Below are 27,792 nucleotides of genomic sequence, written 5' to 3' on the forward strand. Positions count from 1 at the left end.
GTCGGCAGCGGGAGACGGACGCGGAATGGGTCCAATCGGCGGCGCCGAGTGGAAAGGTCTTCTCCACCGTCGCTCCGGAAGGCACGAGCAGAACTTCCGGTTAGTGAGAGCGGGAGAGAGAGAGGGCGCGCGCGCGCGAGGGTGTCGGTTACGCGCCCCAGTTATTATTATTATTTCATTTACGTAGGAACCACAATCTTCCCCACCCCCTCGAAAAGAGGGGAGGGGAGGCGGGGAGACATAAATGCGTCCAGCAGGGCCGGGGGAGGCGAATATAGGCGCCCCAGGAAAGTCCCGAGAGGAATCTTCCCTCACCGTCAAAGGAGCAACTGATTCGCTCTCGTGACAAGAAACATTTGCGTTGCCTGGAGGTTCTCAGTGGCTGCCGGCCTGTATTTATGTAACATACACAGCCATTAAGAACCGTAATAGTAAGAATTCACCCGTGTAATAATAATATTAAGTTGAAATAGGTAGTAACATTTTTATATATTTATATATATATCAGCCATTATTAACCTTAACAGTAGTAATGACTCATCCCTTGAAACGTTTAAAATTAAAAATTATAAATACAATAAAAAAGGTAAAGGGACCCCTGACCGTTAGGTGCAGTCATGTCTGACTCTGGGGTTGTGGCACTCATCTCACTTTATTGGCCGAGGGAGCCGGCGTACAGCTTCCGGGCACTTATTAACCTAAACAGTATTGTAATAATTATAACAGCAGTTTGAAAGCGCATCAAAGTGCAAGTAGATAAATAGGTACCGCTCCGGCGGAAAGGTAAACGGCGTTTCCATGTGCTGCTCTGGTTCTCCAGAAGCGGCTTAGTCATGCTGGCCACGTGACCTGGAAGCTGAACGCCGGCTCCCTTGGCCAGTAAAGCGAGATGAGTTCCACAACCCCAGAGTCCACCACAACTGGACTTAACGGTCAGGGGTCCCTTTACCTTTACTTTTAAAAAATACGGCAGCCACTATTAGCCTTAACAGTACTATAGTAATGATTCTCCCTCATAAAAACAATTTCAATTTAAGATATTTCAAATTTATCTATGTATGGGGAGCCACTACGGCTTCTCTATCCTGTGAGCCCTGGGTGTCTCCTACAATTGCTGAGGCTGGTCTGCCTGAGGCTGCCACCCTGTTTCCCAGGGGCTACAGGAACGTGTGTGTTGGTGGTGGCCTTCCAGGTGCTGCAGGGCCCCTCCTGCTCTCACCCACACACCCCCGGTCTGGCTACTGGCCATACATGAGGGGGAGGGGTGCCCATTTTTAGCCCGTTTCCCCCTCCCCCAAGAATCCTAGGAACTGTAGTTCAAGGGTGCTGGGAATTGTAGCTGTGAGAGGTAAATGGTTTCCAGGATTCTTGAAAGGGTCAAATAATGTGCCTTACATGTTTGGTGTGTAAGTGGCTGATGTATTAAGTATGTCCTGCCTGTCCAAAATCTACTGCCCTTCAGTTTTACTGGATATCCTCTAGCAGGAGAATGGGCAGCCTGTGGCCCTTCAGATGCAGCTGGACTCCAGTCCCTATAATCCCTAGCCATGGTTCTTACTAGGTGATGCTGATGGGATGTGGGAATCCTGCACCACTTGGAAGGCCACCAGTTCCCTAGCCCTGTTGTAGACACACTTGCCTGGGGCTAAGCTCCATCAAAACCTGTTCAGGAGATGCACACAAGGTTGTCTCCAGAGGAAAGGCCCCAACACTTAGTGCAGAGGACCAGCTTTACCTGCAGAAGGTGCCTCCTGTGTTCCATTTCAATAATTGTTACAAATTTCTGGGGCAACTTCATTATGCTCTACTTTTGGGGAACAGGGGGGCCTTTCTGAATCCTCCATCCCAGCCCAATGAAGGGTTCAGAAACACTCAAAAGCTTGCTCTTCTGTGACATTTCATGCGTCTTCCTACAGCTCTTGCCGTGTTGGAAGGCCTCTGAATTCAGAAAGCTATCTTTCGGAGTGTGATTACTTCGTGGGGTCTGCCATCTTGTCCATCTGTAAACCTGGTCAAACTCCTGAGGACAGTGGCATATCCATCCTGTAAGGTCAGTGTTACAGGACAACCATGACGCTGGCCTGAGCAGCAACACAGCTTTGGGTTCCCCCAGCCCCACCTTCAGGGCCCCTTGGAGCCTCCTTCCCCACTGGATGCCAAGGAACCTCCCTCCTGCCAGGTAAGACCGAGCACCAGCATTCACTTTATCCTTTTATTTCTGTTACTTTTGTGCAAACATATCCATACACCTTGTTAGAATAGGATTCTTGTAAGTGCATTCTCCCTTATTGTCTACACCAGTGATGGCGATCTTTTTAGACACCGAGTGCCCAAACTGCAACCCAAAACCCACTTATTTATCGCAAAGTGCCAACACGGCAATTTAACCTGAATCCTGAGGTTTTAGTTTAGAAAAAACAACTCATACATTAACATCTTTTGTTTTAAAAAAACCCCACAATAACAGTGCTTTCTATGATACAAACAACTTTTTTTTTTGAAAGGTAAAAGTTTGCATTTGGCATGCTTTCGAACAATTAATGTGATTTTTGCTGTTGTACACATGCTGATAATTTGTCTAACCTTGCTGAACTCAAGGCGGCTTACTCCCGAGTAGGAACAACAATCTGGCAGGAGGCCCTGACGCATCAAAAGTCGAGGCCTGGACAGACCAGCAGTTTCCCAGCACGAGCCCTCCTCTTCTCCTCCCCTCAGCGCGGCCCCGAGGATGAAAATGGTGCCCTAGCAGTGCTGGGACCATACTGGAAGCGGCCAGGAGCCCCCTGCAGTGCTGGAGCACCAGTTTCACCCCCTAGCTATGGCCCTGCTGGGACAATGGCACACATACCCACAGAGAGGGCTCTGAGTGTGCCCTCTGGCACACATGCCATAGGTTCGCCACCACTGGTCTACACAATATTGAGGCCTCAGAGGAAGCCGTTTGGCTCTTAGCAGGGTTAAAAGATCCTGGCCCTCAGCATCCAGTACAACCAGGTGGTGCTGTCCCCTGGCACAGGGATGCCTTGGATTAATCTAGGTGGCCAGCAGGGTCAGAACTTGGCCATGGCAGCATCCCTGGCTTAGCCTGGAGAGAGGTGAGGAGAGTGGGATTTGCTTGCAACTCTTCAAAAGAGAGAATAGTAAAAGGACAATTGCCAATGGGCACTCCCCCATGCCTGCCTGCAGAGAATGCACCTACAGACTGTTAGTTACCGAGAGGCTCAGCTGAGCACGGCATGGAAGGGCAGATCACATACAGGCTCTTCAAGGAGATAAATATTCGGCAGAGAGAAAGAGAGGCCAGGGCAATCCTGCTTTCATGTGCAGGCAGAGAAGGGCCAGGAGGCAACAAGACAGAGGGGTGAGGGAGAAGGGAGGGGTCCTGGCATCCTGCCACTTGCTCTGGCCTGGATCTCAGGTGTTGGTGTTTGGAAAGGGGTCTTGCCTTCTGGAGCTCTGATGCAGTGAAACTCCCACCCTGCAAGGGGGGACAGGCAGGTGCCAAAAACAACGGTCAGAGCACAGACGGTTGTGAGGGCCAAGTCATTTCAACCAGCTCCCTCCCTGCAGGGAGACCTTACATCCTTGGCTACTTCTCCCGCTAGCCCACATTCCTTGACCGCTGCCAAGACCCCTCCCCAGCTAACCAGAGGGCCCCCAAACACTGCCCCAAGAGACTCTCCAGGAGCAGCTTCTTCCTGCCATGCGGCTGCAGCTGTGGCTGCGGTGGCCTTTCCATGATCCAGCTGGAGGGGCAGTTGCAACCTGGAAAACAGATGTTGAAGACACCCCCTGCTCTCCTCTCCTGTCCTGCTGACTTGCTCTCCTCCTCCCTGTGGCCTGTACAGCCAGCTGTTGGGGAGGGAGGAGCCAGGGGTGGTCACTTCTCCTTCTCACGCCGGCTGGAGGTGAGGAAGTCGTTGCGGAGCAGGCGGTAGAAAAGGACGATGTTCATGGGAGTCATGACGGCCATGCCCACCGTGCTGAGGGTGTAGGTGTTGGGCGGTATGTTCTCCCGGTTGAGCACCAGCCAGCGGGTCATCCAAGCCAGGGTGGTGATGCGGAAGACCACGTAAGTGCCCAGGTTGAGCAGGCTGGTCAAGCGGTAGGAGGTGGTGTGGGCCAAGCCAGCCATCAACAGGATCGTCCGCAGGTGCAGGAAGATGGAGTTGATCTCCACCAGCAGGGCCACCATGGCAAAGCCCACAAAGCGGTGGACCAGGAAGGCAAAGCCGAAGCAGAGGATCACCTGGGAGAGAGGCAAGAAGGGAGCAGTGGCTGTTAGGAAGCCAGCACCATCTCTGAAGGGTCTCTGGCTGAGGAAAAGGTCTCTCCCACTCCAGCTGTTAACTGGAGAGACTGCCATTGGAGAGTGCATCCTCCATGCAAAGCAGACAGTCTACGCCCTTTCCTTCACACTCTCTGTCCACCTAATCCAGGATTGCCTGCTCAGACTGGCAGCGGGTCACCAGACTCTCAGGCAGAGAGCCTGTTCGCCAGCTTCCTGACCCTTGTAAACTGCAGAGGCTGCCATTGTGGATTGAACCTGGGGCCTTCTGCGTGCAAGACAGGTGTCCACGCAGTTATGCCCCTTCCTCTCCATCTGCAGCAACTGAAGACGGCCAGCCTGGAGAGCCTGAGAGCGGATCAACCCCAGCCAATTTCATGTCACATCATTTTCCTACAACGAAGACTTTGGGGAGCAGCTTTGGGGTTGAGGCTGAATCCACCGGGTGAGGAAGGAAGGCAGGGCACTTCTGGCTGGGGGAGAGGGTGAGTGCCTGTGACTGGGTCAATGCCAGTCAAGGGTGCTGTGGTGGATTTATTTAATTTACAGGATTTGTATCAGGCAAAAGGGCACCCACAGCAGCTTACCTACAGTCAATTAAAGTAAGACAGTCTCTGCCCATAGGCTTCCAATCTGAAAAGTCCGACACATGAGGCCAAAGGGACAGGGAGTGGGGAGAGCAAACCAGGCACCAGCTAAAACAGTTTGAATCTTCAGGTTTTTTATAAGGAGGTTTTAACAGCTGCAAGCAAAGCAAAGCAAAAACATGGCTTTCCCCTTGCATGGAGATGTGGCAGTGGTGCCTACATCACCTGTTGAATTTCTACCTGTCTTGCAGCTGTTAAAAGCAGTGGGGCCTTGTCCAAAGAATTCTAGTGGCCAGCAAGAGGAGAAGCAGCCAGGCAGCTCAGCACCTGAGGGAGGCAGGGAGAGGGAGGAGGATCTTGGGACCACACAGCAGACAGACTCCTCCTCCTCTGTAAACCTCAGTGGATTGGGTAGGACTGCAGAGGAAGGAAGGGGGAGCTGCCAAGATCCCCCTCTCTTAATGGGGGGGGTGTAGGAGATCCATTCTTTGTGGGGGGGGTCCTCTAGCTCTTCCCAGCAATGCTGTCCTCAGCACAGGCCCTAATGGGATTAGCTGCCCCCTGGGGATTAAGCTTTGTCTCTGCCTGAATTAGATGTATTATTTAAATGGCCTTTTGACCCATCTGGCAGCAGCTTCTAATGGGCTGGAAAGCCACCAGAAGGATGGAAGCCCAGTGAGGAGAGGTGCCTGCCTGGAGGGTGTGCACACTGCCCCCCAACATACTCCAGACAGGCAGCTTAATCAGCGTGGTGGGTCGGAAGGTTGTCTGCATGTGCAGAGACACTCCTGCCTTCACCACCACCTTACCTGCTGTGAGGCTGAACTGCCTTGGGACTGAAAACTGGGCCAAAGCCGTACGAAGGCTCCTTTCCTTGCCTTCTCTACCCCCTGCCCCCCCAGCTGCTCCTAGATTACTTACCATGCGCTCATCACACCCCCCACTTCAAACTTTGCCCACTTGCAAAGGGACCGGGAGGAGCAGGAAGCACGTGAATGGGGAATGAGACCACCCAGCACATGCAGTCAAGCCCTGCACGTATCAGCTTGCCTGACCCCACAGCCCCTGGCCCTTGTCGAGTGGCCTGAGCCAAGGGCTGCGCCAAGAAGCTGAGCTGCCAGAGACCATTGTTGGAGAGCAGCCAAGCATGGCACGCCCTGCCCTGCCCAGCTCCAAGGAGGCACAGGTCAGCTTCTCTTTATGTAAGCTGCACAGACATCATTATAAAACACGCTCAGGGACGGGGCGGTTGCTGACAATCCTCGCCTGGCATCAGAACCAAAGTGCCTGCTGGATCAGGTGCCCCACGAGGATGCCTGCTAGCAGCACTCAAGCACAAGAGCAACTTGCCCTTCCTGTGGTTTCCAGCAACTGGCATTCAGGAACGCTCTGAATGTGGAAGGCAGAGCACAGCCATCAACAGCCCTCTCCCCTTTTATGAATTTCTCTAATCTTCTTTTAAAGCCATCCAAGTTGGCCATCCCTGCCTGCTGCAGGAGTGAGTGTGGTTCGTGAGGAAGGCTTTTCGTTATCCTTTCTGAATCTTTCAACATTCAGCTTCACGGGATGGCCAGGAGTTCTAGTGTTATGAGACAGGGGAGGGAGGAAACTCCTCTTATCTACTTTTCTACAGGCCATGCATAATTTTATAAACTTCTGCCATCTGGAGATTTGCCTGCCTGAAATCCCGGAGAGCCCTATCCCTGAACTAATTTGAGGCACCTTCGTTTCTCCTAGCCAGTCGGCTGATGCCTGGGAAGTGTGGTGCAGGGGTGAGAGAATTGCACTGGGACCCAGGAGAGACCACTGGGTGTCATCTCTGCCAGCCTCACAGGGCTGCTGTGCAGATAAAGCGAGGAGGAAGAATCCCTTCCCACTGCATGTGGGGGAAAGGTGCTCCCAGAACTCACCACAGAGTGATGGAAGAGCAGTTCCCAGCACTGCTGGATCTTCTGGTGATACATCATGTCTACGAAGTCCTGCACGAAATAGCCTGAGGGAGGAACAGAAAAGAAAGCGTTAGCAGCCAGGCCCCTTCACACACACACACCAGACCAAAGAGGAGGGGAATGTGCAGAGCTTGGCCTCGTTCTCCTCCGAGGACTGGCGTGTGTTAAACTTTCCACAGATTAAATTATGAAGATGCTGAAGAGGCTGGAAAAAAAGTCTCCAAATTCCTGGCTCCATACTCCTTCCACCCTACCCCACCTCTGACTGCTTAGTCTGCAGCGGTCAGATTCAGCCCATGCTAAGAACATTCATACAGGGAGGGGAAGATGGCCCAGCCTGTCTCTTCAGCTCCCCAGGCAAGCAGATGCCTGGGCGTTTCCCCCTCTAACCCGACAGATAAAGATTCCCCGCCCCCCTCCCAGCTCTAGCGTCTCCATTCAGGGCCAGTGGCAGGGAACAAGGCTGGCAAGGGTTGTTTGCCCACGTTTCCCTGACAATGCCGTTTCCTCAAAAGCTCCCGGCCTTGCCCTTTGCCCCCCTTGTAAAAAACAACAACAGGGCCTCTTCGGGACAAGCCTAGAGAAGGCCTCTCGCTTCCCCTTCTCCTCTCCAAGGTGACAGCCTCTGATCCCAGCAGCCTGTCCCGGGGGCTGGCAGCTCAAGGCCACTTTCCTCAAGCAGACTTCACCAACCTGGTGCCCTCCAGATGTCTTAACATTCATCAGCCCCGGCCAGGCTGCCAAACGCTGTTCTGATGAGCATGGTCAACCGGCAGTTGCACCATGCCACCTGAATCCTGCCTCAGCACCTGCACAGGTTCAGAGGCACTCTTGCCTGTATTCTGTGACTGAGTCCTGGGATTTAAGCTCATGATCCAGGTTGAAGCCATAGCTGCCCCAGCCCTCTCACTGCTCAAGGACAAACCCCACCAGCAGAGCCTGCAGGATCACTCACACAAGGGATCCACTCTGATAGATTGGACCTGCCTGCTCTCATGGCCTTTAGTTATAATTAACGAAAACTGAGTCTCTGGTTGCGGCATAATTTTAACTGCCGGCTGCTGTGCTTATATGTTGCTTTAAAGGTGATCTTCCTAAGCTGCTTTGGGCATGTTTTGAGACAGAATCCCATGCATCAAACAAATGATCTATGGAAACACAGGATTTTCCACCCACTTCTGTCAAATGCTAAGAAGATGAAACCCCTCCAGGCCCCCAAATTGTTCACCGGGACGTCCTCCTCCCCGTCGACATGGGCACGAGTGCCAAGAGCCCAGTCCTGAGTGCCCCCAGAGGGATCAAGGCAGGTGAAGACACACAGCCAAAAAAATAAAATGAGTTTTTTCCCCAATAGGGGAAGGCAGCAGTCTCAGCAAGGCTGGCAACCGCAAGGCATTTCCATGTCCCTTTGGCTAGGACTCTGGGACTTGGAATAACAACACCCCACCCCCGCCGACTATTTTAAAAGTCACATGAGAAGCATTCCTGTTCCTCCTCGTGGCACCCCCCCCCCGCCTCAAGAGTATCTGGGGGGAAAATCTCTTAGTGCTGGGTGGGGCATCTCCACTTCCAGGAATCTAATTCCCCCAGGCGGGTGCCCTGCTCTCTCCTGATCCGGAAGAATGTCTGTTGGAGCAAAAGACTGGAGTGTGGGGAGAGAAAGAGGCCATGTGGACCAGCTCTGGAAGGCCTCCCCCCAAGACCTTTGGGCCACTCGCATCTCTCCCAGGCCCCATCCTCAGGGACCTGCGGTCAGGTGCAGTTCTGGAGCCTGGTTTGAAAAGGAGGAGTGAGAAGTCACTCACTGGCTATGCTCTCAAGAGTGTTGTGCGGAACCTCCAGTGTCAGAGGCAGTCTACCACTGAACCGCTGGGGAGAAACAGCAGGCGAGGCTTGCCACCTCTGTGCCTTGCTTTGCAGGCTTCCGTTGTGTGAAGTAAACCAAAGCAAATGTCCCAGTGACTTTCCCCGTTTCCCTGCTATCTAGAGGAAGCTTACCATGCTGTATCCTGTCAGTGGTGGGGAGACATAGCCAGACATAGCCCTGAAACGGGTCTGCTGCATGGGGTGAGGCTGGGGCGTGGCCCAAGGGGGGCTTTGCATGCGCTTCAATGACTCTCTGTCTCTTGGGGGTGGGCAGTGAGGCTGAACTCTGGGGAGAGGAATTTGCTGTGGCGGCAGCAGCAGGGGATGAGAATGGGCTCGTTTGTTTGCCCCCAGGTCACGTGCCTGCCAGAGGGAAGTGGCAAGAGGCGCACCCAGGAGATAGCCTGGCACCAGCCGCTTCCCGCCCCCTGGGTCAGCTGCTGAAGTTGCAGCCCCAGGGGACAAAGGCAGGCAAGCAGAGCAGCCATTGAAAGGGAAGGCTCTTGGGGCACCGAGGCAATATTTCACACACAGGTCCTTCTGTGGCTTCCTTGGGTCCAGAGCGCTGTGTTCAGCTTCCAGGGCCCATTTTCAATCCCACCTCAGCTCTGGGACCGGGGAATCGTGGGCAAAGTGCCTCTGGGTGCCCACCGGGTGCGGCTTCACACACTCCCGCCCGCCCGTCTTTTATGGTCATCGCTTAGGAGGAGCGGGGGTCGGCTGCAGGCGGGGACCCCTCCTCCTGCTGCTGCCCCTTCTGGCGGCCACTCACCCACGGAGATCCCGAGCAGGTGGTGCGCGGCGGGCAAGTGGGTGTCGATGAGGTCCTCCGCCATCTGCGGGTGGAAGTAGAAGCTGGAAAAGGAGAGAGAGCGCCGTGAGACCCCTGAGCGCGCGGTGTTCCGTTTTCCCCCAACTCCGCCCAGTTTCTCTCGGCCCCCGACTCACCCGAGCAGCGCCCAGGAGCCGCTAAGCAGACTGTGCGCCAGGGAGGTCCAAATGTTCCGCCACTTCCAGCGGTTGCGCTGCGCCGAGGGCGGCGGCGGCACGAGGCGCTCCAGGCCGCCGTTGAGCAGCCGGAAGGCGACCACCGACCCCCCCAGGACCAGCAGATCCATCGAGGGGCTGCCCGCGGGCCGCGAGCCCCGCCGATCTCGCCCGGCCGCGCCCCAGAGAACTGCCCCCGACGGCGGCGCCTCCAGCTCCCTTTGCGCCCGGGCGCAGCAGCAGGAGCAGGAGCCGCCGGACGAAGCGGGCCCCCGGGCGCGCCTCCCATTGGCTCCTCGGCCAGCCCGTCTCCATGGCAGCGGGCACGCCCCGACGGGACGGGAGGGGGCGCTGCGGGCGGGATCAGCGGCGGCAGAAGTGACGCGGCCGGAGCGACTTGGTCCTGTAGGGTCCGGTTCCCGGCAGAGCAACGGGAGGGCTGCGCGGGGCTCGCCGCCCACAAGAAGCAAAGCGCAGCCGGGCAGCGGCAGGACTACACGGGGATCCCTTTCCAGCGGGGAAACTGGGGCAAGGAGGCACGCCCTGGAGCAGCAGCGCCAGCCGCGTTGGATGCCGTGGTGGGGTACTCCGACGTCCCCTTCCTCGCCAGCAAGGACCCAACCGGTTAGGAATGGGCAGGGTCAGCGAGGGGGAAAAGTGGACCCGGGGAGGGGAGGGGTCTGCCCACCTAATCATTTTGAAAATGCTTAACAACCTACCAACATAATAATATTCATCTCTAATTTGTAGATATGGCTCGTTCTCTCCATCTAAGAGTGTTGTTGTTTAGTCCGACTCTTCATGACCCCCTGGACCAGAGCACGCCAGGCCCTCCTGTCTTCCACTGCCTCCTGCAGTTTGGTCAAACTCATGCTGGTAGCTTCAAGAACACTGTCCCACCATCTCTTCCTCTGTCGTCCCCTTCTCCTTGCGCCCTCAATCTTTCCCAACATCAGGGTCTTTTTCAGGGAGTCTTTTCATGAGGTGGCCAAAGTCTTGGAGCCTCAGCTTCAGGATCTGTCCTTCCAGTGAGCACTCAGAGCTGATTTCCTTCAGAATGGATAGGTTTGATCTTCTTGCAGTCCATGGGACTCTCAAGAGTCTCCTCCAGCACCAGAATTCAAAAGCATCTATTATTTGGCGATCAGCCTTCTTTATGGTCCAGCTCTCACTTCCATACATCACTGCTGGGAAAACCATAGCTTGAACTATACGGACCTTTGTTGGCAATGTGATGTCTCTGCTTTTTAAGATGCTGTCTAGGTTTGTCATTGCTTTCCTCCCAAGAAGCAGGCGTCTTTTAATTTCATGACTGCTGTCACCATCTGCAGTGATCATGGAGCCCAAGAAAGTAAAATCTCTCACTCCCATCTAAGAGTAGATACCTTGAAATTAACGGACCTCAGGACATAATGCCCATTCATTACTTTGACACTGAGTACAGCCTGTAACAGATTGAGAAAAATCTGTGTTGTTTTGACTGAGCAAAGGCGCATGTAAATTCCCTCAGGCACCAAACTGTGTGGGAAGCGTTGCTGAAGCGGACACCATGGCAGCCTGTGCCGATCTGGTGCCAATCCGCCACATGCTTTGGACCACAACCCCCATCACTCCCAGCCAGCGCAGAACGCTCTGTTTGGGGGCAAAAGGGAGGGAAAAACAGGCAAATTTGTCTGCCCTCTCCCAGACTTAGACAATGTTGGTGGCAGAAGAAAAGGTGAAAAAGAAGAAATAAAATCAGCACTGAGCTTGGGGTGGGAGAGCCCAGTGCTCTTAAGGGCATTCAGATCTACCTTTCTCCAGTCATCAAATAGTGGGGATGCTACCAGCCTGTGTGTGCATATGAGAAAGTGGGAGGGCACACTTTGAGTATGCAGTCTTCCCCACAGGCTTGGTCAAGGGTCAGAGGGCCAGAACTTAGTGACAGAGCATCTGCTTTGCATGCAGAAGTTCCCCAGATCACTCTCAGAGAGCATCTCCAGGAAGGGCTGGGGAAGGAATCCCTGTCTGAGGCCCTGATCAATGTTCTGAGGTAGAAAGCAACTTCCTACGTTCCTAAGGCTAACAGCCCTCCAGAGAATGCCTGCCTAATCTTTGTCCACTGACACAGCAAACTCATTCCCTAGTCTTGGGTGCCCTGCTTTGCTATTGCTTTGCCCCATGGCCATGCTTTCCCTTGGGTCCCGTCCCCCCATCGTTTACTCTGCAACTTGTAGGGGAGGCCATGCCAGAAATTTTCTGCCAATGTTTATTAAGCTATGCTTTTCTTTCTAAATTGACACCCAACCTCTGGCAATGCTAATTTTATGCACACTCTCGTGCTTCTCCAAGCGATACCAGAGCCAGTCAAGTCACTCTCAGGTCCCTGTTGCAACACCAGACTTGCAGACTTGGCTCTGCACTCTTTCTGAGTCCTAATAAAGGACTCATCATTCATTAGAGGACCAGCCTGTTGCATCTTTGCTCCTCTGCCCAGGACTTGCCTCTCCCTTTTTCCTGCTGACTCAGAGGCTGTTCTCACCAGAGAGCAGGATCTTGCCCATCTTCCTATCTGCCTGCTGGGTCCCCTCCGCATCCTCCAAGACAGGCCTGTCCACCTTCTTCACATCTGCTTGTCTATACAAATGAAAGTTTTGCTGGTTGTTTCATAAAATTTATCCGCCACTTGATTATTATTTTAAAAAACCAAAACACCTCAAAGCTGGTTTACAGAAGAGATAAAACAATGAAATTATTACTAAGAAAATATAGCAGCAATGAGTTAAGAAATTTGAAAAGCTAAAATAACAAGGGATTAAAAATGGATCAAAACTTACATAAACTTTCCAAACATCTGGGTAGGCTTGTCGAAGCAAAAGCACTTCTAGCAGGTGCCGAAAAGAGTGCAGCGAAGGCACCTGGCCGGTGTCAATAGGCAGGGAGTTCCAAAGATTGTAGGGGCAGCGGAGAGATGGTTTGCAGTTAGGCCCCAACAGCCTGGGCTCGAGTATTACTGTTTGCCTCCCCCAAGTTGAAGAGGGAGAGGATTGAGGCTGCAAGTCCAAGAAGAAGTGTCCTTGGCTGGGCTGGCTTTGGGAAGGGTCCTTGTAGCTCAGGAGCAGAGCACCTGCTTGGCATGCAGAAGGCCTGGGCTCAGTCCCCAGTGGCATATCTCCTGGGAGGGCTAGGAATGGCTCTCTTTCTGTCAGCGTAGACAGTCCTGAAATGGATGGAGCAACTCCTGCCTCATTGCATGTGATGTAGGAGTTGCCAAGCCTCTGCCACACCCAGGCCCAGCTGCTCATTACCCCATGGGCAGTCTGCACACTCCCTTTCTGACACCTTGATTAAGGAGATCCAGAAGCTCCTCTCCAGGTCTCAGCCCTCCGGAGCAACAGGGGTGCCCCTGGGGGCCCCAGTTTCCAGCTGAGCAACAGCCGTGGAGGAGCTGTGCATTGGAGGCAGGAGCTGAGAGGAGGAACTGGTTAAAGCAGGCCGGCTGCCTCTCTTCACGCCCACCTTCTCTCCCAGGAGAAGCCGGGAGGGAAGGAGCCACAGGCAGATCAGCTGAGCTCCAGGGAAACCGAATCCAAGGCCGTGAGTACTTGCTTTTGCCTCGCTGGCACTGCCACAGGCCACCTCCCTGGCAGCACAGGCTGAAGGAGGTACGAGGGATGGGGCTAGTCTCGAAGTTTGAAGGGTGGCCAGCATCTGATTTCCCCCCTGGAGACAGAGAACCTGTCTTGCCTTTGGGAGGCTGCTGCTTCCTCCCTGGCCTTGCCTGCTGGGCTCTCCGCAGCCAGCCTGGGCTCATAGCTAGGGGCGAGGAGGATGCTGAGGGGATCTGGAGGGCAGCCACCGATGTTTCCCTGTGCTCTGTTGGAAGGGTCTCTGGCAATGAGGAAGACCTTTCCCTGCCTGCCACAATCCTAGCTTAGGTGATCAGGCCGGTTGTTAGAAGGCAGCATCCCAAGTACTCGGGGGTAGAATGTCGCCTTGCAAACGGAAGGTCCCAGGTTCAGTCCCCAATGGCATTTCCAGGTGGGGCTGGGAGAGACCCCCTGCCTGAAGCCCTGGAGAGCTGCTGCCAGTCAGTGTAGACACTATTGAGCAAGATGGGCCAATGGTCTGACTTGGTATAAGGCAGCTTCCTATGTTCCTATGCCCTGTCTCTCTGTCTTGTAACAGCAGCCATTGAACCCTCACAACGCTCCTTTGAGGTAGGCTGAGAGAGAGAGAGAGAGAGAGAGAGAGAGAGAGAGAGAGAGAGAGAGACTGGCTGGCTGGCTGGCTGAAGGTTCTCCAATCAACGGATAGACATTTGAACCCAGATCAACGGATAGACATTTGAACCAAGCCCAATTGTTAGCCTATCCAGTGGTGATGACCTAGGGGCTGATGGGAGTTGTAGTCCAAAACATGCGTTGGGCGCCAGGCTGGCAAACTCTGTCATGGTGCCATTTGTTTCTGTGTCAGGGAAAGGGTCCCTTGATAAAAAGTTGTATTTGATGAGCTGCCATTGAAGGCTCAGGAATAATTTCACAAAAAATAAATAGCTGGGACTCGAAGCACCTGGTTCTGCCTCTTCCGGCCCAGTGGCTTCCCTCCCCCAGGCACATCCTCTTGCCTTCCCACACGCAAGCAGCACACCAGAAGGTGCCTGAGATGTGGAAGGACCCTGGCCACTCCAGCTGCGGCTGGGTAAGAGCACTGAGGGAGGTGACACTGGGAAAGAGGCACCCCAGGAGCCGGGAGGAGAGAAGCTGGGGCGAGGGGCTCCCAATTGCCCTGCAGTAAAATTAAACGGGGGAACAGCATTGGTGTGCTAAGTTAGGCTTCTGAATTGGGAGGGGGGAGATGCTGATCAGGAGTGGGGCTTTGTTCCTACATCATGCTTATTTCATGAAAAATATACTGCTTGATTGTAAGAAGAAGCCAACCTCAAAGCGGATTTATGGGAGAGGGCTGTGAGGTCACATCATATTCTGTTTGTTAACTGTTCTGAGGTTTGTTTGTTTTTTACAAAGTCGTGTATACATTTTATAAAATTAAATTAAACGGTTCTGCCACTGAGAACAAAGGCCCTTAGCTCAGAAGGTGCTTGGAGGCTCCCCTCCCTCTCTGTCTCTCCCATGCCATAGCTGCCTGTCTCTTGGTAGAGCTTGGGGGTACTAATCAGAGGGCACAAAGTAGGTCCCACAAGAGTGAGGTCTGCCCAACCCTCATCTCTACTTGGCCTGCCTCCCTCTGCCAGGCAGCCTCTGTCTCTGGTCCCAGGCAAAGGAGGACTGGGCCTGCCTCGCCATCACCAGCTGCTGGGTCATTTCTCAGCAGGAGACACTTCCCGGGGCTGGCCTGGGGTCTTCTGCATGCAGAACAGTGAGCTCTGCCACGGAGCTGAGCCCCCCCTCTCAACTCAGGGCTGTCAGCTGGGTGTTATCAGAAACTGCTAAGGGCTGAGCCACCACAAGGTGCTTGGCAGCTGAAAGGATAGCGTGTTCTAATAAAGAAGAGAGTGCCTCTGAGAGTGTGTGGAGTGCTTTCTCTGCATTGCCAGCCGACTTCTAGCAAGGAATTAGGCGTTGATTTGCCCTGGGCTCTCTTCTTTTACAAACGCAACATGAGGGAATCTGGTGTCATCATTGTCAGAGATAATGTTTCATGTAACGTCTTTGATGTCAGAAAAAAGCAAGCTTTGCTCCCTTCCCTTCCGACTGAGTCCTGCCTTGTGGAACTCACTGCCTGGAGTGTGCAGCTGGGCAATGTTAATGCAGACTTAATGAACTGGGGTGCGGCCCGGGTGCATTTGGGTGCTTCCACCCACTCATCTCACCGCTCATTCTGCTGAGAGAGGTCCCAGGGTGGGGGGCAGACAAGAGAGGCTGCTCAGGGAGGGAGGGTCTGCCCTTGTGTTCTCTGCCTGACCTTGTTTCTTCTGGCCTCCAGCAGAAGCCATGGAAGGGGGAGACACGGTGGTCACACAGCAGGTCTGCCAGGAGGACGACATGTATGACGGAGAGTGAGTATAGATGGCAGGGAAGCGGTAAAAGCATTGCTGCGTTTGTTTTGGCTGTAGGAACAGAAGCAGTGCCACCATGGAAGACCACCAAGCAAGACACGGAGGGAACAGCCCTTTCCTGTCGCTTCTCCCCAGCTGCTCAGGGATAGACTGCCTCTGTCCCTGGAGGTTCCACATGAAGTTCTTGAGGCTAATAACCAATGATTGACTTCTGTTTCCTGCATGGATCTGTCTAGTCTTTGAAAGCTGTGGGCTGATCCAGATATATATAGATACAGATATAGATACACACACAGGGAAGCATTCTCTCTCCCTCTCCCGAAGGAAGACTTCCTTCCTTCCTTCCCCGCTCCCCCCACCCAGCCCTCCTGCTACGAACTTCTGCCTCCTCTTCATCCGGTTTCTGCTTGGCTACCCAGCCCCTCCCAGTTCTGCCCTTTTATAGACCTGCAGAGTAACTGGATGGGGGGGGGAGGACACATTTTTAAGGCTGCCGAGTTCCCCTCCTCCCTTCCCACTTTTACAATATATGTATCCTGGCCTCGTGCATGGGATGCTTTCTTTTCCATTACGGTTTCTTAAGCCATCGGGCTGCCCAGAACAGGAGCTGAGCCAGGCAGCATGTTATGAGCCTGCATGTTATGCAAAGGCCTTTGCATAATTCCTGCTCGGGTCTTATACAAGCCTCCCCACCCGTCTGCACATGTCTCCAAGGCCTTGCAGAGTTGCCTGGCAGCTCAGGTTCAGCAAAGGCTTCTTTTCCTGCTTTCACATTAGCTCGTTTCACAGCAAGCTAGACATTTGCAAACGGTGCAGAATCATCCACCCTGCAGACCTGGTGCATTTGGAGCTCTGAGTCAACAAAGAGATTGGAGCATCTGTCCTGGTCCTCTGGCCTTCGCTGTTGTGAAGGCAGGAGATTGGACAAGGGGGAAGGCAACTGGCAGCAGGACAATCCCTGCCTGCCTGCCTGCCTGCCGGACTCCTTTGGACCCTAAACCCTAGAGTCCCTGGCTCCCTTGGATGTGTGGGCTGGGGGAGTCCAGTTCCTAGGAAACTCCTCTGGAGAGCATCACCGAACTCTCCCAAAAATAGGCTTCTGGAGGGAGAAGGAGCCTCTGCTTCTCAAGGGCCACCTGTCTCCCTTCCACTTGCAGGATGCGAGAGGTGGAGGTGGCTGGGCACCCGGTGTTGCTCGTGAGGGACCATCTGCAGTTCAGCGCTCTAGGGAGCAGGTGCACCCATGCCGGAGCCCCCCTCAGCAAAGGTAAGGGAGTGCCTCTCTCCCATCTCTCTTCCTCCCTGCCTGTTTCTCTCTCTCCTGCTCAGCTGGTCTCCTTCTCAATTCCAGGCTACTTGGGACGGGGACGGATCCGCTGCCCCTGGCACGGGGCTTGCTTCAGCCTCAAGACGGGGGACATTGAGGAATACCCCACCCTGGACTGCCTCACGTCCTTCAAGGTGCGCTCTAATTTTGACTGCCCCATCTGCTGGGGCTTCCTTGCACAGAGAGCCAAGGGGCCTTTTTCGTCCTGAGAGGGAGGGGAGGCCTCCGCTGTGGTCCTGCTGAGCAGCTTCCCTGCCTGGGTGGAAGGGGCTACTAAGGGTGCCTGTGCTTCCCTGCATGCCCAATTCAGGGCCAGGATCTTGGAAGGACAGCCTCCCCACCCAGGCCCTGCTGCTTATCTTGTTGCCCCTTCAGACGGATGGCGGGGCCTTTTCGCCTGTGGCACCTGAGCTTGTAGTGCTCCCTTTCAGGAACGGCTGGCTTGCCTTCTTCTCTCAAGGCACCTAGGCAGGCTGTGGAAGGGATGACTTCTTCAGGCCCATTCAACCCCAGGAGAGGTTTAGATTCCTTGCCAGAAATCCCAGAGAGCCATTGCTGCAGGTCAGAGTAGAGGATACTAAGCTTAGTAGACCAAGGGTCTGACTCAGTTGTGCCATGTGAATTATTGTGGCTATAAGCTGCCTTTGGTGGCCGCAACCAAAGTCAGCCTCAAGTGAGTCAGCTGTGAAGGCGCCAAAATGAGCATATAAATCAGTGTGTGTTTTAATGCCTGTGGCAGCCGGAATCCTGGCCTTTGGTCAGCCTCAGTAGAGGGAGGCCAGTCCACAAATGCTGCACTGGGAAGGAGGATGGCTCCACGTGGCCCCACTTACTTCCCTTGGGGGTGAGAAGTCCCACAAAACAAGGACTCGCCTGGGCTTTGATTTCCTCTGGAAGGAAAAGTCACAGGAGACTTATGAGCATTTTGTGGCAATTGCATTCACTTACCAGTATACAGGTGAGCACAGGTGGAGCTGGCAGGCACAGATTCACACACCCAAAGTGCACTGCTCCCCATCAGATCCCTGGAGGGGGGTGGCTCCCCAGAAACCTCGTCTCTCTCTGGGTCTCCCTTGAAAAGTTCCTGCTCTCCTCCTGGCTTCCTGCCCCAGAGACACCCCACGCCCTCAGTTACCTCCTATTTTCCTTGGTGCAGGGTGGGGGGAGTTAGAGAGCCACCAAAAGATGTCTGTGCCCACTTCCTACAGAGCATCAAGGGATATTTGCAGCCCCATTAACCCTCTGCTGTCCAAGCTCCAGTCAGTATCCTTTGGGTCTCCGCAGGTGACTGTGGACGGTGGGCATGTGTACGTCACGGCCAAGATTAAGGTAAGGAACTCTGACTCCCCTCCCCTTCTCAAGGCTGGATGTCAGGGGTGCCATGGTGTTGGCTACCTGTCCTTCCTCCTGCCCAGCCACAGCCCAGGCTCACACCCTTCTTCCCCCCACCTGCCCCCCCCCTTTCTGGCAGGACCTGGAGAGCAGCCACAGGGTGAAGCCCATGAGCAAACGGAACCCGCTCAACAGCCAGACGGCGCTGCTCCTGGGGGCAGGTGAGTCCAGGAGGGCCAAGGCTGGGGGGCGTCACCCAGAGTGCCAAAGAGTCATCACTGCTCACCTGGCTGCCCTCACCTTCCTAGGCCCCGCAGCCCTGACTTGCGCCGAGATCCTTCGCCAGGAGGGCTTTACTGGCAGAATCGTCATGGTGACCCGGGAGAACCACCTACCCTATGACAAGACAAAGCTGAGCAAGGTCTCTGGGGGGCCTGGGGCATGAGCAGTGGGGCTCATAATACCTGAAAATGCTGAGGGTGGGAAGTCTCTTTGCCCCTCATTCATTACACCAGGGATCACCCAAGGTTTTCAGGGGGCCCAGATTTTCAGCTTTTGTTTTTTACAATGAGGCTGCCTCTTGCTTCCGTAGAAGGAAAGTTACGGGGCAAGAGGTGGAGGCACCTTTGAAGTGATTTCTGAGAACTGAGAGGGTGGTGTGGCTGCCTTGCCCATTTTTCCTGGCACAGAGGATCAGTATGGTGGGATCTGCCCACCCAGGACCAGCAGGAAGCACTGGCCTTCTCTGGGCAGGCATAAGGTTGCCCGGGTGCAGGGTAGGCAGGACAGTCATTTAATGGTGTACGATGCCACATTCTGCATGGCAGCCATTTTGTGGCTGGTGCCCAAGGCACTACCTGTGCTCACTTGCCCAAAAGGATGGGCACCCCCTGTGCCACATGATGGCATTTTTATACTGCCCTTTAGCAGGAACCCCACCCAGTCAACCCCACCACTTTTTAAATCCCCTGCTTAGAAGACTGCTGGGCTGGGGAGGGATGAGCTGGGTGCTCCCAGTCTTCAAAGGTGTCTTCTCCCAGGCAGCTTTGGAACTCCCTGCCTATTGAAGCCAGACAGGCTCCCTCTTTGCTGTCTTTCCACCAGCAGGTGAAGTCCTTTGGTTGCATTTTAATGAAAAGGCTGGTGCTGTGAAGTTTTTATTGCAGTAATTTGTATCTTTTAATAGAATATATAGATCAATCGATAGGTATAGTTTTAATTCTATAGTTTAGAATTAATTAAATGAAAAAAACAAAAATTAAGAGTTTTTAAATTATTGTTTCCCCCCAGTGTTTTTAGCTGTAAGCTGCCTTGATTCCATGTCAGGGGGAAAAGCAGAGTATAAATAAATATAAAACCACAAAAATAACACTGGTATAAAGCAGGTCTCCTTCCTTTGCTGTTCATAGGCATTGGGTGCCAAAGCAACAGACATCTACCTGCGGTCTCAGAGCTTCCTGGATGCTCACAGCATCGAAGTCTGGATGGAGAAAGAGGTGAGTGGTGTTGCCACCTGTGAGGGGAGGGGGGAGATTAGGACACTGAAAGGAGACCCCCCCCCACTAACATGGATGATGCCACACAAACCCCTGCACCTTTGCATAAGGAGGGGGGTCTCATGCCATGCAAAATGGGGTGCCCCCATTTCAGAACAATGGAAAGGACAATGGAAAGGCAGGATGAGGAGGAGCTAGCAGTGTTGACCCTTGTCCTGCAGGATGAGGCTTTTCTTAAAGCCCAAGCTCTTCCCCAGGCCATTTAAGGACTGTGGTCAAAGGGTCAACAGAGGATGATGTTAAGGGCAGATTTAGTTCATGGGGTGGACTAGATGACTCTTGGGGTCCCTTCCACCTCTACTGCTCTAGGACTCTGCCTATCCCCCATCCCTCCATCACTGTCCCACTTTGGGTCCTCTCTTTGGCCTGGCTGCAGGTGGCGTCTCTGGACCTGGATGGCAAAAGGGCAGAGTTCAGTGACGGGACCTGGCAGACCTACGACCACCTGCTGATTGCCACGGGCAGCAGGTAGGCACTGCCCCCTCCCAGGCACAAGGGTCCAGTATTGCGCCCAGAGCTCAGAAACTGTTCACACTACTGAAATACCCTGTCGCAAAATGTGCCTAGAACAATGGGAGTTTTGAACGCTGCCCCTACCATAAGCCAAGCCATCCTGCTCAGCCCCATCTCCTCTTGCCCCCGTTTCAGCCCCAGGCGTCTCCAGTGCCCAGGCGCCAACCTCCAGAACGTCTGCGTCCTCCTCACCCCTGAAGATTCCAGCCGGATCCTGCGCTTGGCAACGGGCAAGAGGGTGGCGATTGTGGGAGCGTCCTTCATCGGTATGGAAACCAGGCACGCTCAGTTTGGGTGGGCCTGGCGAGCAGCAGGGGGGAAGGGAGGGACAGGGCAGCTGCAGGAGCCTGGTTTTAAGGAACCTTCTGCAAAGCAGGTGCCTAGGACCAAAGAGACGCAGCTGGCCTCTCCCCCCTGCACCCCCTCCCCAAAAAGGCCCCCCGAGTGAGGCACCTCCTCTCCTTCTTGCAGGCATGGAAGTGGCTGCCAGCCTCGTGGGCAAAGCCGCTTGCATCGAGGTGATTGAGAGGGCAGAGTGCCCATACCAAGCAGCCCTGGGCTGCCAGGTGGGCCACGTGGCCATGAAGGTGAGCAGCCCAGGCATGGAGCCAGAGGGATTTCTAGAGAGGGAAGAGGGGGGCGCTCAGGGCCAGAGTGCCTGCTTGGCATGCTCTGATGGTGGATTGGACTTTCCTCCCCCCACACCCCTGAGGCTTGGCTAGGAGGTGGTCTTGGAACAGCTCCAGGCTGGGTTATGGGGCGACCTCTTGGAAAGAGAAGTAGAAGGTGGGGGTAATTTCTTGTGGGCATTTTCTGGCACCTGTGACGCCCACCCCAGACCCTCCCAGTGTAGTAGCTGCATCCCAGGAGAAGGTGCAGGCTGCCTGCCCTCCCTGGGTGCTCCAAGGCCAACACCTGTGTCTCCTTCCACCTCTGCAGATGCTTCAGGTGCAGGGAGTGAAGTTCCACCTGCAGGCAGAGGTGACAGAGCTGCAAGGCGAAGGAGGAAAGGTCTGTGATGGGGGGGCAGGGGCTGAGCGCAGCGCCCACAAAAGCGGGAGGCTGAGGGCTTGGCAGGTCCTCAAATCACAGCTGCCTTCCTCCTCTTCCTTCCCTACTCCCAGGTCACGCAGGTCCTTCTGAGCAGCGGGCAGGTGATCCTCACAGATGTGGTGGTGGTGGGAATAGGTGAGTTGAAGGGTCGGGCTGTATGGAGGGAGTGCTGTCCCCCATGAGCAGCAGGGCAGGCAGCCCCGGCTCTGTACTCCACATACAGGGATGGTGGTGTTTTCTCCTCCCCCCACACCCAAAAAAGCTGGAAGCCCTTTGCACACTCTGGCAACAAGGTACGGTGCTCTTGCCACCCACCCATTGCAGAACTGGAATGATTTTTCTTTCTTTCTCTGTATGTTTCTATTTATTTTTCAAGAATAATATCTCGGCACAGAATAATAAAAATGTCTTTAGCGGTACAGCAGATGTCAAGGCAATAAGCAACTATTTTACTTTTAAAAGACAACTGAAGGCGGCCCTGTTTAGGGAAGTTTTTAATGTTTGATGCTGTGCTGTTTTTAATGTTTGGTTGGAAGCCGCCCAGAGTAGCTGGGGAAACCCAGCTAGATGGGCGGGGTATAAATAATAAATTATTATTATTATTACATATCCTTTGCTATTTTAGCTACAATGATTTCTAGCATGTCATGCCAGTTGTTCAGAGCCCAGCAGGGTCACAATCTTGCTCTGAAAGGGGGAGCTTAGTGTTCCCCTCAAACAAGCAAATAAATACACACACACAGAGAGAAAAGAATTTGTAAGTCACATGGCTTGGCAAGGAGGGATCAGGCCAGGGCTTCAGCATTGCCAGGCTAGAGGCCAGGGCAAAGCACTTTGGTGCCAGCTGGGCATGGCCACCACCTCACTCCCCTCTCTCACCCCCCAGGAGTGACCCCCAATTCCAGCTTCCTTCAGGACAGCTCCATTGTGCTGGACCGCAGAGGTGCCGTCGTGGTGGATTTGGTAGGTGGAAGATGCAGAGGACCCCCCCTCCCTCTGTCCCCTCCCCATCTCTGACCACCATCTCCTTTGCCCCCTCAGTTCATGCGGACCAGCGCCCCCTCTGTCTTCGCTGCTGGGGACGTGGCCTCCTTCCCCGTGGCTCTGCTCGGAGGGAAAAACATCGACATCTGCCACTGGCAAATCGCCCAAGCCCACGGTAGGCACTGCAGGAGTGGGGAAGGAATGTGCGCACCCCTCAGGGCAGTCCCCTCAGCCCAAATACAGCGTTTGCAGAATTAATTGCCCAGCACCTAGAGCTTGCATGTGTTTCTTCTTAAAGAAACATCAGGTTTCTAGTCCTTATTGACTACAGAGAACAGAGGATTGCTTTCTTGAGGAAGGGGCAGGCAGGCGGAGCATAAGAAAAGCCAGAAAGGGGTGGGGGCAGGTGTTCCTGTTCAGTCGCTGTGTCCTCAGAGTGATCCCTAGAGGACTGACCACAGCCCCCCTCCATCTCCCCCCTTCTCCTTCTCCCCCCCCCAGGCCGCGTGGCTGCCCTCAACATGCTGCAGAGGCAGGAGAAGCTGCACACGGTGCCTTTCTTCTGGACCAAGCTGCAGGCCAAGAGCATCCGTTACGCAGGTAGGCGAGGGGGGCGGGGCACACACCAGCCTCCTGCCCCAAAGCCTCCAGGAGGCAGAGGAGCCAACCAGCTGGCGGTGCCCCATAGTCCCAGCCCTACATCTGTAAGAGCCCAGTCATTTAGTGTTGCAGCGCCTACACTTTGGCTCCTGCCTGTTGATATCAAGCGGGAGCCTTCCCTGTACTCATTGTGGCACCTGCTAAAAGGCATTCTTGTTTAGACAAGCTTGTCCAGGTGCTTAGAGAGTAGAGGTGATTTTTAACCTGTTTTAACATTTTAAATTTGTATGTTTTAAAGCACTGCCACATTTTTTTCTTCATTTCCTCGTTTTTATCTTTTAGTAAATCCACTTGGCAGTTTGTCTGTTTTTTTTTAGTCTAGCGCTATATGAATTTTATGAAATATAATAATAGTTTTCTTATTTATACCCCACCCATCTGGCTGGGTTTCCCCAGCCGCTCTGGGCGGATTCCGGCAAAATATAAAAACATAATATCTGCATAAACCACCTAGAGAATGCCATCCTAGAGCTTTGAGCCTCATGTCCAGGAGGGGTTTCAGTCCTCTGCCAACTATCCTGTCGGATCCCAAAACTTTGCTGCCCTCTTGCCTGACAGGCTGCGGGATCGGCTACACCGAGACGGTGCTCAAGGGAGATCTGAGCCAGGAGAAGTTCCTCATTTTCTACATCAGGTGAGTCAAGAGCTCTGCTTGGTCATGGGGGGGGGGGCGAGCAGGGGTCCCAGTTGCCAGCACAGAAGCCCCCATACCCAGCGCTGCAGAGAAGCAACTGCTGTGCTTTGGATTGGATTGGTTGCATTTCTGTGCTGCTTTCCATTCAGATGAAACCCCAAGCGGCTCACAAAACAATGAACAACAATAACAGAGCAGAACAAGTACAGAACAAATCATTTAATTAATAATCAGTAAAACAACTGCAATTTATGAAATTCGGTCAGCAAAACGGAACCTAAAAAATAAGCTGAACATCAGAATTACAGCATAAGGCATATTGTATGATTTCTAAATCGACAATATAGCATTTTCTGATCGATAAAACAGTATTTTCTTTGGGTGGGGGTTAAGGATAGAGCATTAATGCTGGTGACGCTCCAAACTGTCTTAAGGCAGGGGCAGATAGATCCCTTTTCTCCCCACCCCACCCCTCAGGCTGATGTGCATTCTAACGCCTATTGCATGGAAGGGGAGACAGCAAGGGGGAGTCCCCTAAATGCTGTTGGTCAGTGGTCAGGCATGATGGGAGTCCACTGGCACCTTGCGGGGGAGGGGTGTTCTCCAATCCTGCCCTCTTACGTTGGGCCTGACAGTTTCAGAAACAGCACCTCTGCAGATAGAAACCTAGAACTGGAAAGATCCCAAGCGTCATTTCGGCCAACCCCCTGCGATGCAGGAACCATGCAGGACTCATTCTGCTCTGGGTGGGGCTGGGCAGAGGCCTGTCAGAGTGGCACCCGTCATTGGGGGCGGGGGGACATTGCTGCTGGCAAGTCCCAGGTTCATTCCTCAGAATCTCTCCTTAAAGACAGGGGAGGCAGCAGGGGCTGATGGGAAAGATCCTGAGGGGGGAACCATCCTGACCCAGCCCTCTCTCTTCCTTGCGCAGGGATGGCATTGTGACTGCAGTGGCCAGCCTGAACTTTGACCCCATGGTGGCCATGGTGGCCGAGATCCTGTACTCGGGGAAGATCATCACCAAGGATGAGGCAGAGTAAGTTGCGTCAGGGGTCCCCCCCCAACACAGGTGCTGACCCCCACCAGGGGCCACCACGCTTCCTCTCTTTGGGTGACCCCAGCCATCTTGTTTCCTTTCAGGGCGATGAATGAATTAGCCCCGTCAGAGAAGGCCTAACCTCTCTCCCCACCCCATGCCAGGATCGGGGCCAGGGAGAGGCCATGAGGCTCCTAGCCCTGCTGAGAAAAAAAGAGGCTGGATTTGATCCTAACAGACACTGAAGCTTCTAATTTTTGCCTAAAAGAATTCCTAAAACTCACGTTAGCTTTAGGTTTCTCACAAACTTTTGAAATTCCAATCTAAGCTGTCCTCTCTGCTAGTGTTGAAGATCAGGAAAAAGTGCCTGAGCTGAGCTGCCTCCAGATGTCCCACCCTCCTTCCAAGCAGGGCCCCCATGCCGTGTGGTTTTTTTGGGGGGGGGAGAGAGAAGGGGGTGGAGCATCTCACGGGTGGAGCATCAGCATCATCTCCAGGGAGGAGCTCTGCTCAGACCCCTGCAGAACATCTGCCGGCCTGTGCAGACAACACTAGATTCTGTGGAGAGGAGGCAGCTGCCTAGTAGGTCTTGCAAAATGTAATATTTGTTCTGATATGATGAAGGGCGTTGCCACTTTTGTTCTGAATTAACTGTAGCAGTGTTCATAAACAGTTTGTCCAAAAGAACTCCAGCTGAGAGCCTTTAATGTAATAGGATTCTTGCATGTGGATCCCCCTTAAGGAGATTTGACAGACAGACGCCCCCACTAAGCCCACACCTCCTCAGATGGCGAGAGGCGGGGAGTTCCACTCTTGGCCAGCAGAGGGTGCTCTTGCCCCAGCTCTGGTTGCACTCTGGCCGGCTCACTTCCTCATTGCCTGGAGGTTCCCTGGGACCAGGACAGAGGGGAAAGCGGCCCAAGGCAGGCCCTGCCCCCCCCCTCACCTCCCCAGTTTCTCAGCTGCATCACCAGTCAGGCAAGTGTCAGGCAGGGTTGGGCCATTCCAGGCAGAAAGACATGCGGGAAGGTGAGATTTTGTTGCATTGCAGGGGATTGGACTTGATGACCCTCAGGGATCCCTTCCAACACTATGATTCTACGACCAGTTTGGGGGTGGGGAAGCCTCTGCTACAGAACCATCTTAAGGAGGGAGGAGAGGAAAGACACCTCGCAAAGAGCAGCTCGGCATCTGTATTGCACAGGAGGGGTGCCCCCATGTACCCTGGAAGGAGCTTGGGGGGCACTCTGGTGGGGCAAAGGCTGAATCCCTGCCAGGCAGCTTCCAAGGAGAGAGCCCTGAGCTCAGAACATCTGCTTTGCATGCAATGAAGGTCCCAGGTATAAACTCCAGGGAGTTCTTCCTAGGACAGACCTTTGAGGGCCAGGCAGGAGGGAGGGGTGTTCCCCTGCTTCTGCAGCAAGAGAGAGAGTCGCTCTTTTAGCTGTAGGAAGGACCCTGCCCCCCCCCAATAACCATTTCTAAAAACACCGACCAAGTTCATTTAGCTAAAGCAGACGAGATCCCCTTAGAAGAGGCTCCCAGCAGGAAAGCAGAACTGGACCAAATAAGCTGACACAGGATCCTGGCTGAGAAGGGGGGGGCGGCGGCTAGCCTGTCCTGTCACCTGCTCCCCTGCCAGAGACACCCCTCACGCCAAATATTCCCCCCCCCCTATGTCTCAGCTGCTAAGGGTAGCCATGGGAGATACACTGGGCCCCTCAACTAGACAGTGGGAAGGCCAGGCCCCCTACCCCCCCAAGCTGTGGTGGTGGGGCTCCCATTCTGCATTCCGCTACTGCTGGGCCCCCGGGCCCCCCACCCCACACAACTGCACTTGTGGGCGAAAGTATCTGTGAGGGTCGGAGGTGGCTGGATGCCCACCTATCCTCGCTTGCCAACCCTCTGTGGCCCTCTGCTCCACAGAGGAATTGCCCCAACAGACTAGAGGCCCCAACCAGGGTCTCCTTTCCTGGGGAGGGAGAGGAGTGGAGCTCCTCCCTTAACCCTCCTGGAGCTGCCATTTTTCTCTCTCACAAGAACACACCCTTTCATCCTGTGACTGGCTGTCTCTAGGGTGGTGGGAGCACCAGCAAGGCTGGAACTGGAGTGGGTGGGGAAAAGGGCTAAGCTGAGCTGCTGAGAAAGTCCCCTGTCTGGCTGCCCACCAACACCAGCTCCCAGCTGGGGCTGCCACGTTGCCCGCGGACCCCCAGCCAAGGACAGAGCCCGCGGAAGAGACGTCCGACTTACCCGGAGGCCGCAGCGAGGCGCGTCCACACCCATCCGGAGGCGCCGTCGGGGCAGGAGAGGAGCAGCCACGGCCAACAGTTCTTCAACTGGCAGCTTTAGTTGCGAGAGGGGAGACGTAAAGCATGCCACTGAAGAACTGCTGCGCGGTAGCCAGGCGGGCCCACCGGGCGCAGAGCCTGCGGAGCGAGCGGGGACACGTTAGACGGCGCGCACGGACCCCAGGCGGGCAGACACGGGCGCGCAGCCGCCCTGGCCCGGCGAAGGAAAGCCCTGCGCAGCCTCCCCGCCTGCCTTCTCCCCAGGCGGCGGCGCCCTCTGGCCTCCGGCTGGATGCCGAAGGAACCAGCAGCTTCCGCCAGAGCAGCTCTGACTCATCCCCGCTGGAGCGCCGCTCGGCCAAAGGGCTCCGCTCGCCCCCCTCGGGGCCCCGCGCGGCACGCCCCCTCGGCCCGGCCAAAGGCAGCACCTCCACCGCGGGGACCCTCGCCGACGCCGGGCAGCAGCAAGCCCGGCTCCCGGGCCGCCCCTTACCCCGCCAAGGGGCGCGACGCGCATTCCACGCGCGTTTGCTCCGGATGCTCCGCATTCCAGCCCGTCTGCCGCGCTGAACTTCGGCCCGAGGGCGGCCCGGCCGGACTCCACCCCCTCCTGCCGGGGGCTCCGAGGCATGAATCAGCAGCCGGCCCGGGCGCGCTCCGACGGCGCGGCGGAGGAAGGGGCTCCGTGCCGTCCACGGGGTGCTGCTGTCCGGACGCCTCCCCGGCAGGGC

At 54.7% G+C, this 27,792-nt stretch overlaps 2 protein-coding genes and 1 long non-coding RNA gene across 11 annotated transcripts; 1 reads left to right on the forward strand and 2 right to left on the reverse strand.

Annotated features, from left to right (window-relative positions):
- The first annotated feature begins 308 nt into the window (after nucleotides 1–308).
- Nucleotides 309–25,457, forward strand: LOC309357847 (apoptosis-inducing factor 3-like). Of its 9 annotated transcripts, none has more exons than XM_081890417.1 (20): nucleotides 309–473; nucleotides 1,917–2,179; nucleotides 15,603–15,675; nucleotides 16,833–16,942; nucleotides 17,027–17,136; nucleotides 18,287–18,331; nucleotides 18,474–18,555; nucleotides 18,643–18,755; nucleotides 19,744–19,830; nucleotides 20,267–20,358; nucleotides 20,539–20,669; nucleotides 20,875–20,990; nucleotides 21,343–21,414; nucleotides 21,528–21,591; nucleotides 22,343–22,419; nucleotides 22,498–22,615; nucleotides 22,942–23,040; nucleotides 23,659–23,734; nucleotides 24,666–24,770; nucleotides 24,875–25,457. In XM_081890417.1, exons 3-20 carry the CDS (start codon nucleotides 15,611–15,613, stop codon nucleotides 24,909–24,911), a joined length of 1,599 nt encoding a protein of 532 aa, XP_081746543.1. In that variant the 5' UTR covers nucleotides 309–473; nucleotides 1,917–2,179; nucleotides 15,603–15,610; the 3' UTR covers nucleotides 24,912–25,457. The 9 variants fall into 9 exon arrangements, with proteins under 9 accessions (XP_081746543.1, XP_081746542.1, XP_081746537.1 ...); XM_081890416.1 differs by having other exon boundaries at nucleotides 310–473; nucleotides 15,606–15,675; XM_081890411.1 differs by lacking the exons at nucleotides 309–473; nucleotides 1,917–2,179 and adding an exon at nucleotides 4,571–4,733.
- TLCD2 (TLC domain containing 2) lies at nucleotides 2,199–9,871 on the reverse strand. Its single transcript, XM_081890701.1, has 4 exons — nucleotides 9,639–9,871; nucleotides 9,463–9,545; nucleotides 6,786–6,868; nucleotides 2,199–4,249 (listed from the first exon to the last, which is right to left on the reverse strand). The coding sequence occupies exons 1-4, from the start codon at nucleotides 9,806–9,808 to the stop codon at nucleotides 3,881–3,883; spliced, it is 705 nt and encodes a 234-aa protein (XP_081746827.1). The 5' UTR covers nucleotides 9,809–9,871; the 3' UTR covers nucleotides 2,199–3,880.
- On the reverse strand, nucleotides 25,212–27,217 carry LOC309358062. The gene is made up of 2 exons (XR_014163322.1): nucleotides 26,247–27,217; nucleotides 25,212–26,214 (listed from the first exon to the last, which is right to left on the reverse strand). It is a non-coding gene; the product is annotated as an uncharacterized lncRNA (long non-coding RNA).
- Between the last annotated feature and the right edge of the window lie 575 nt (nucleotides 27,218–27,792).

Source organism: Podarcis melisellensis (assembly GCF_964234715.1).
Source record: "Podarcis melisellensis genome assembly, chromosome: 15".
Lineage (NCBI taxonomy): Eukaryota > Metazoa > Chordata > Lepidosauria > Squamata > Lacertidae > Podarcis > Podarcis melisellensis.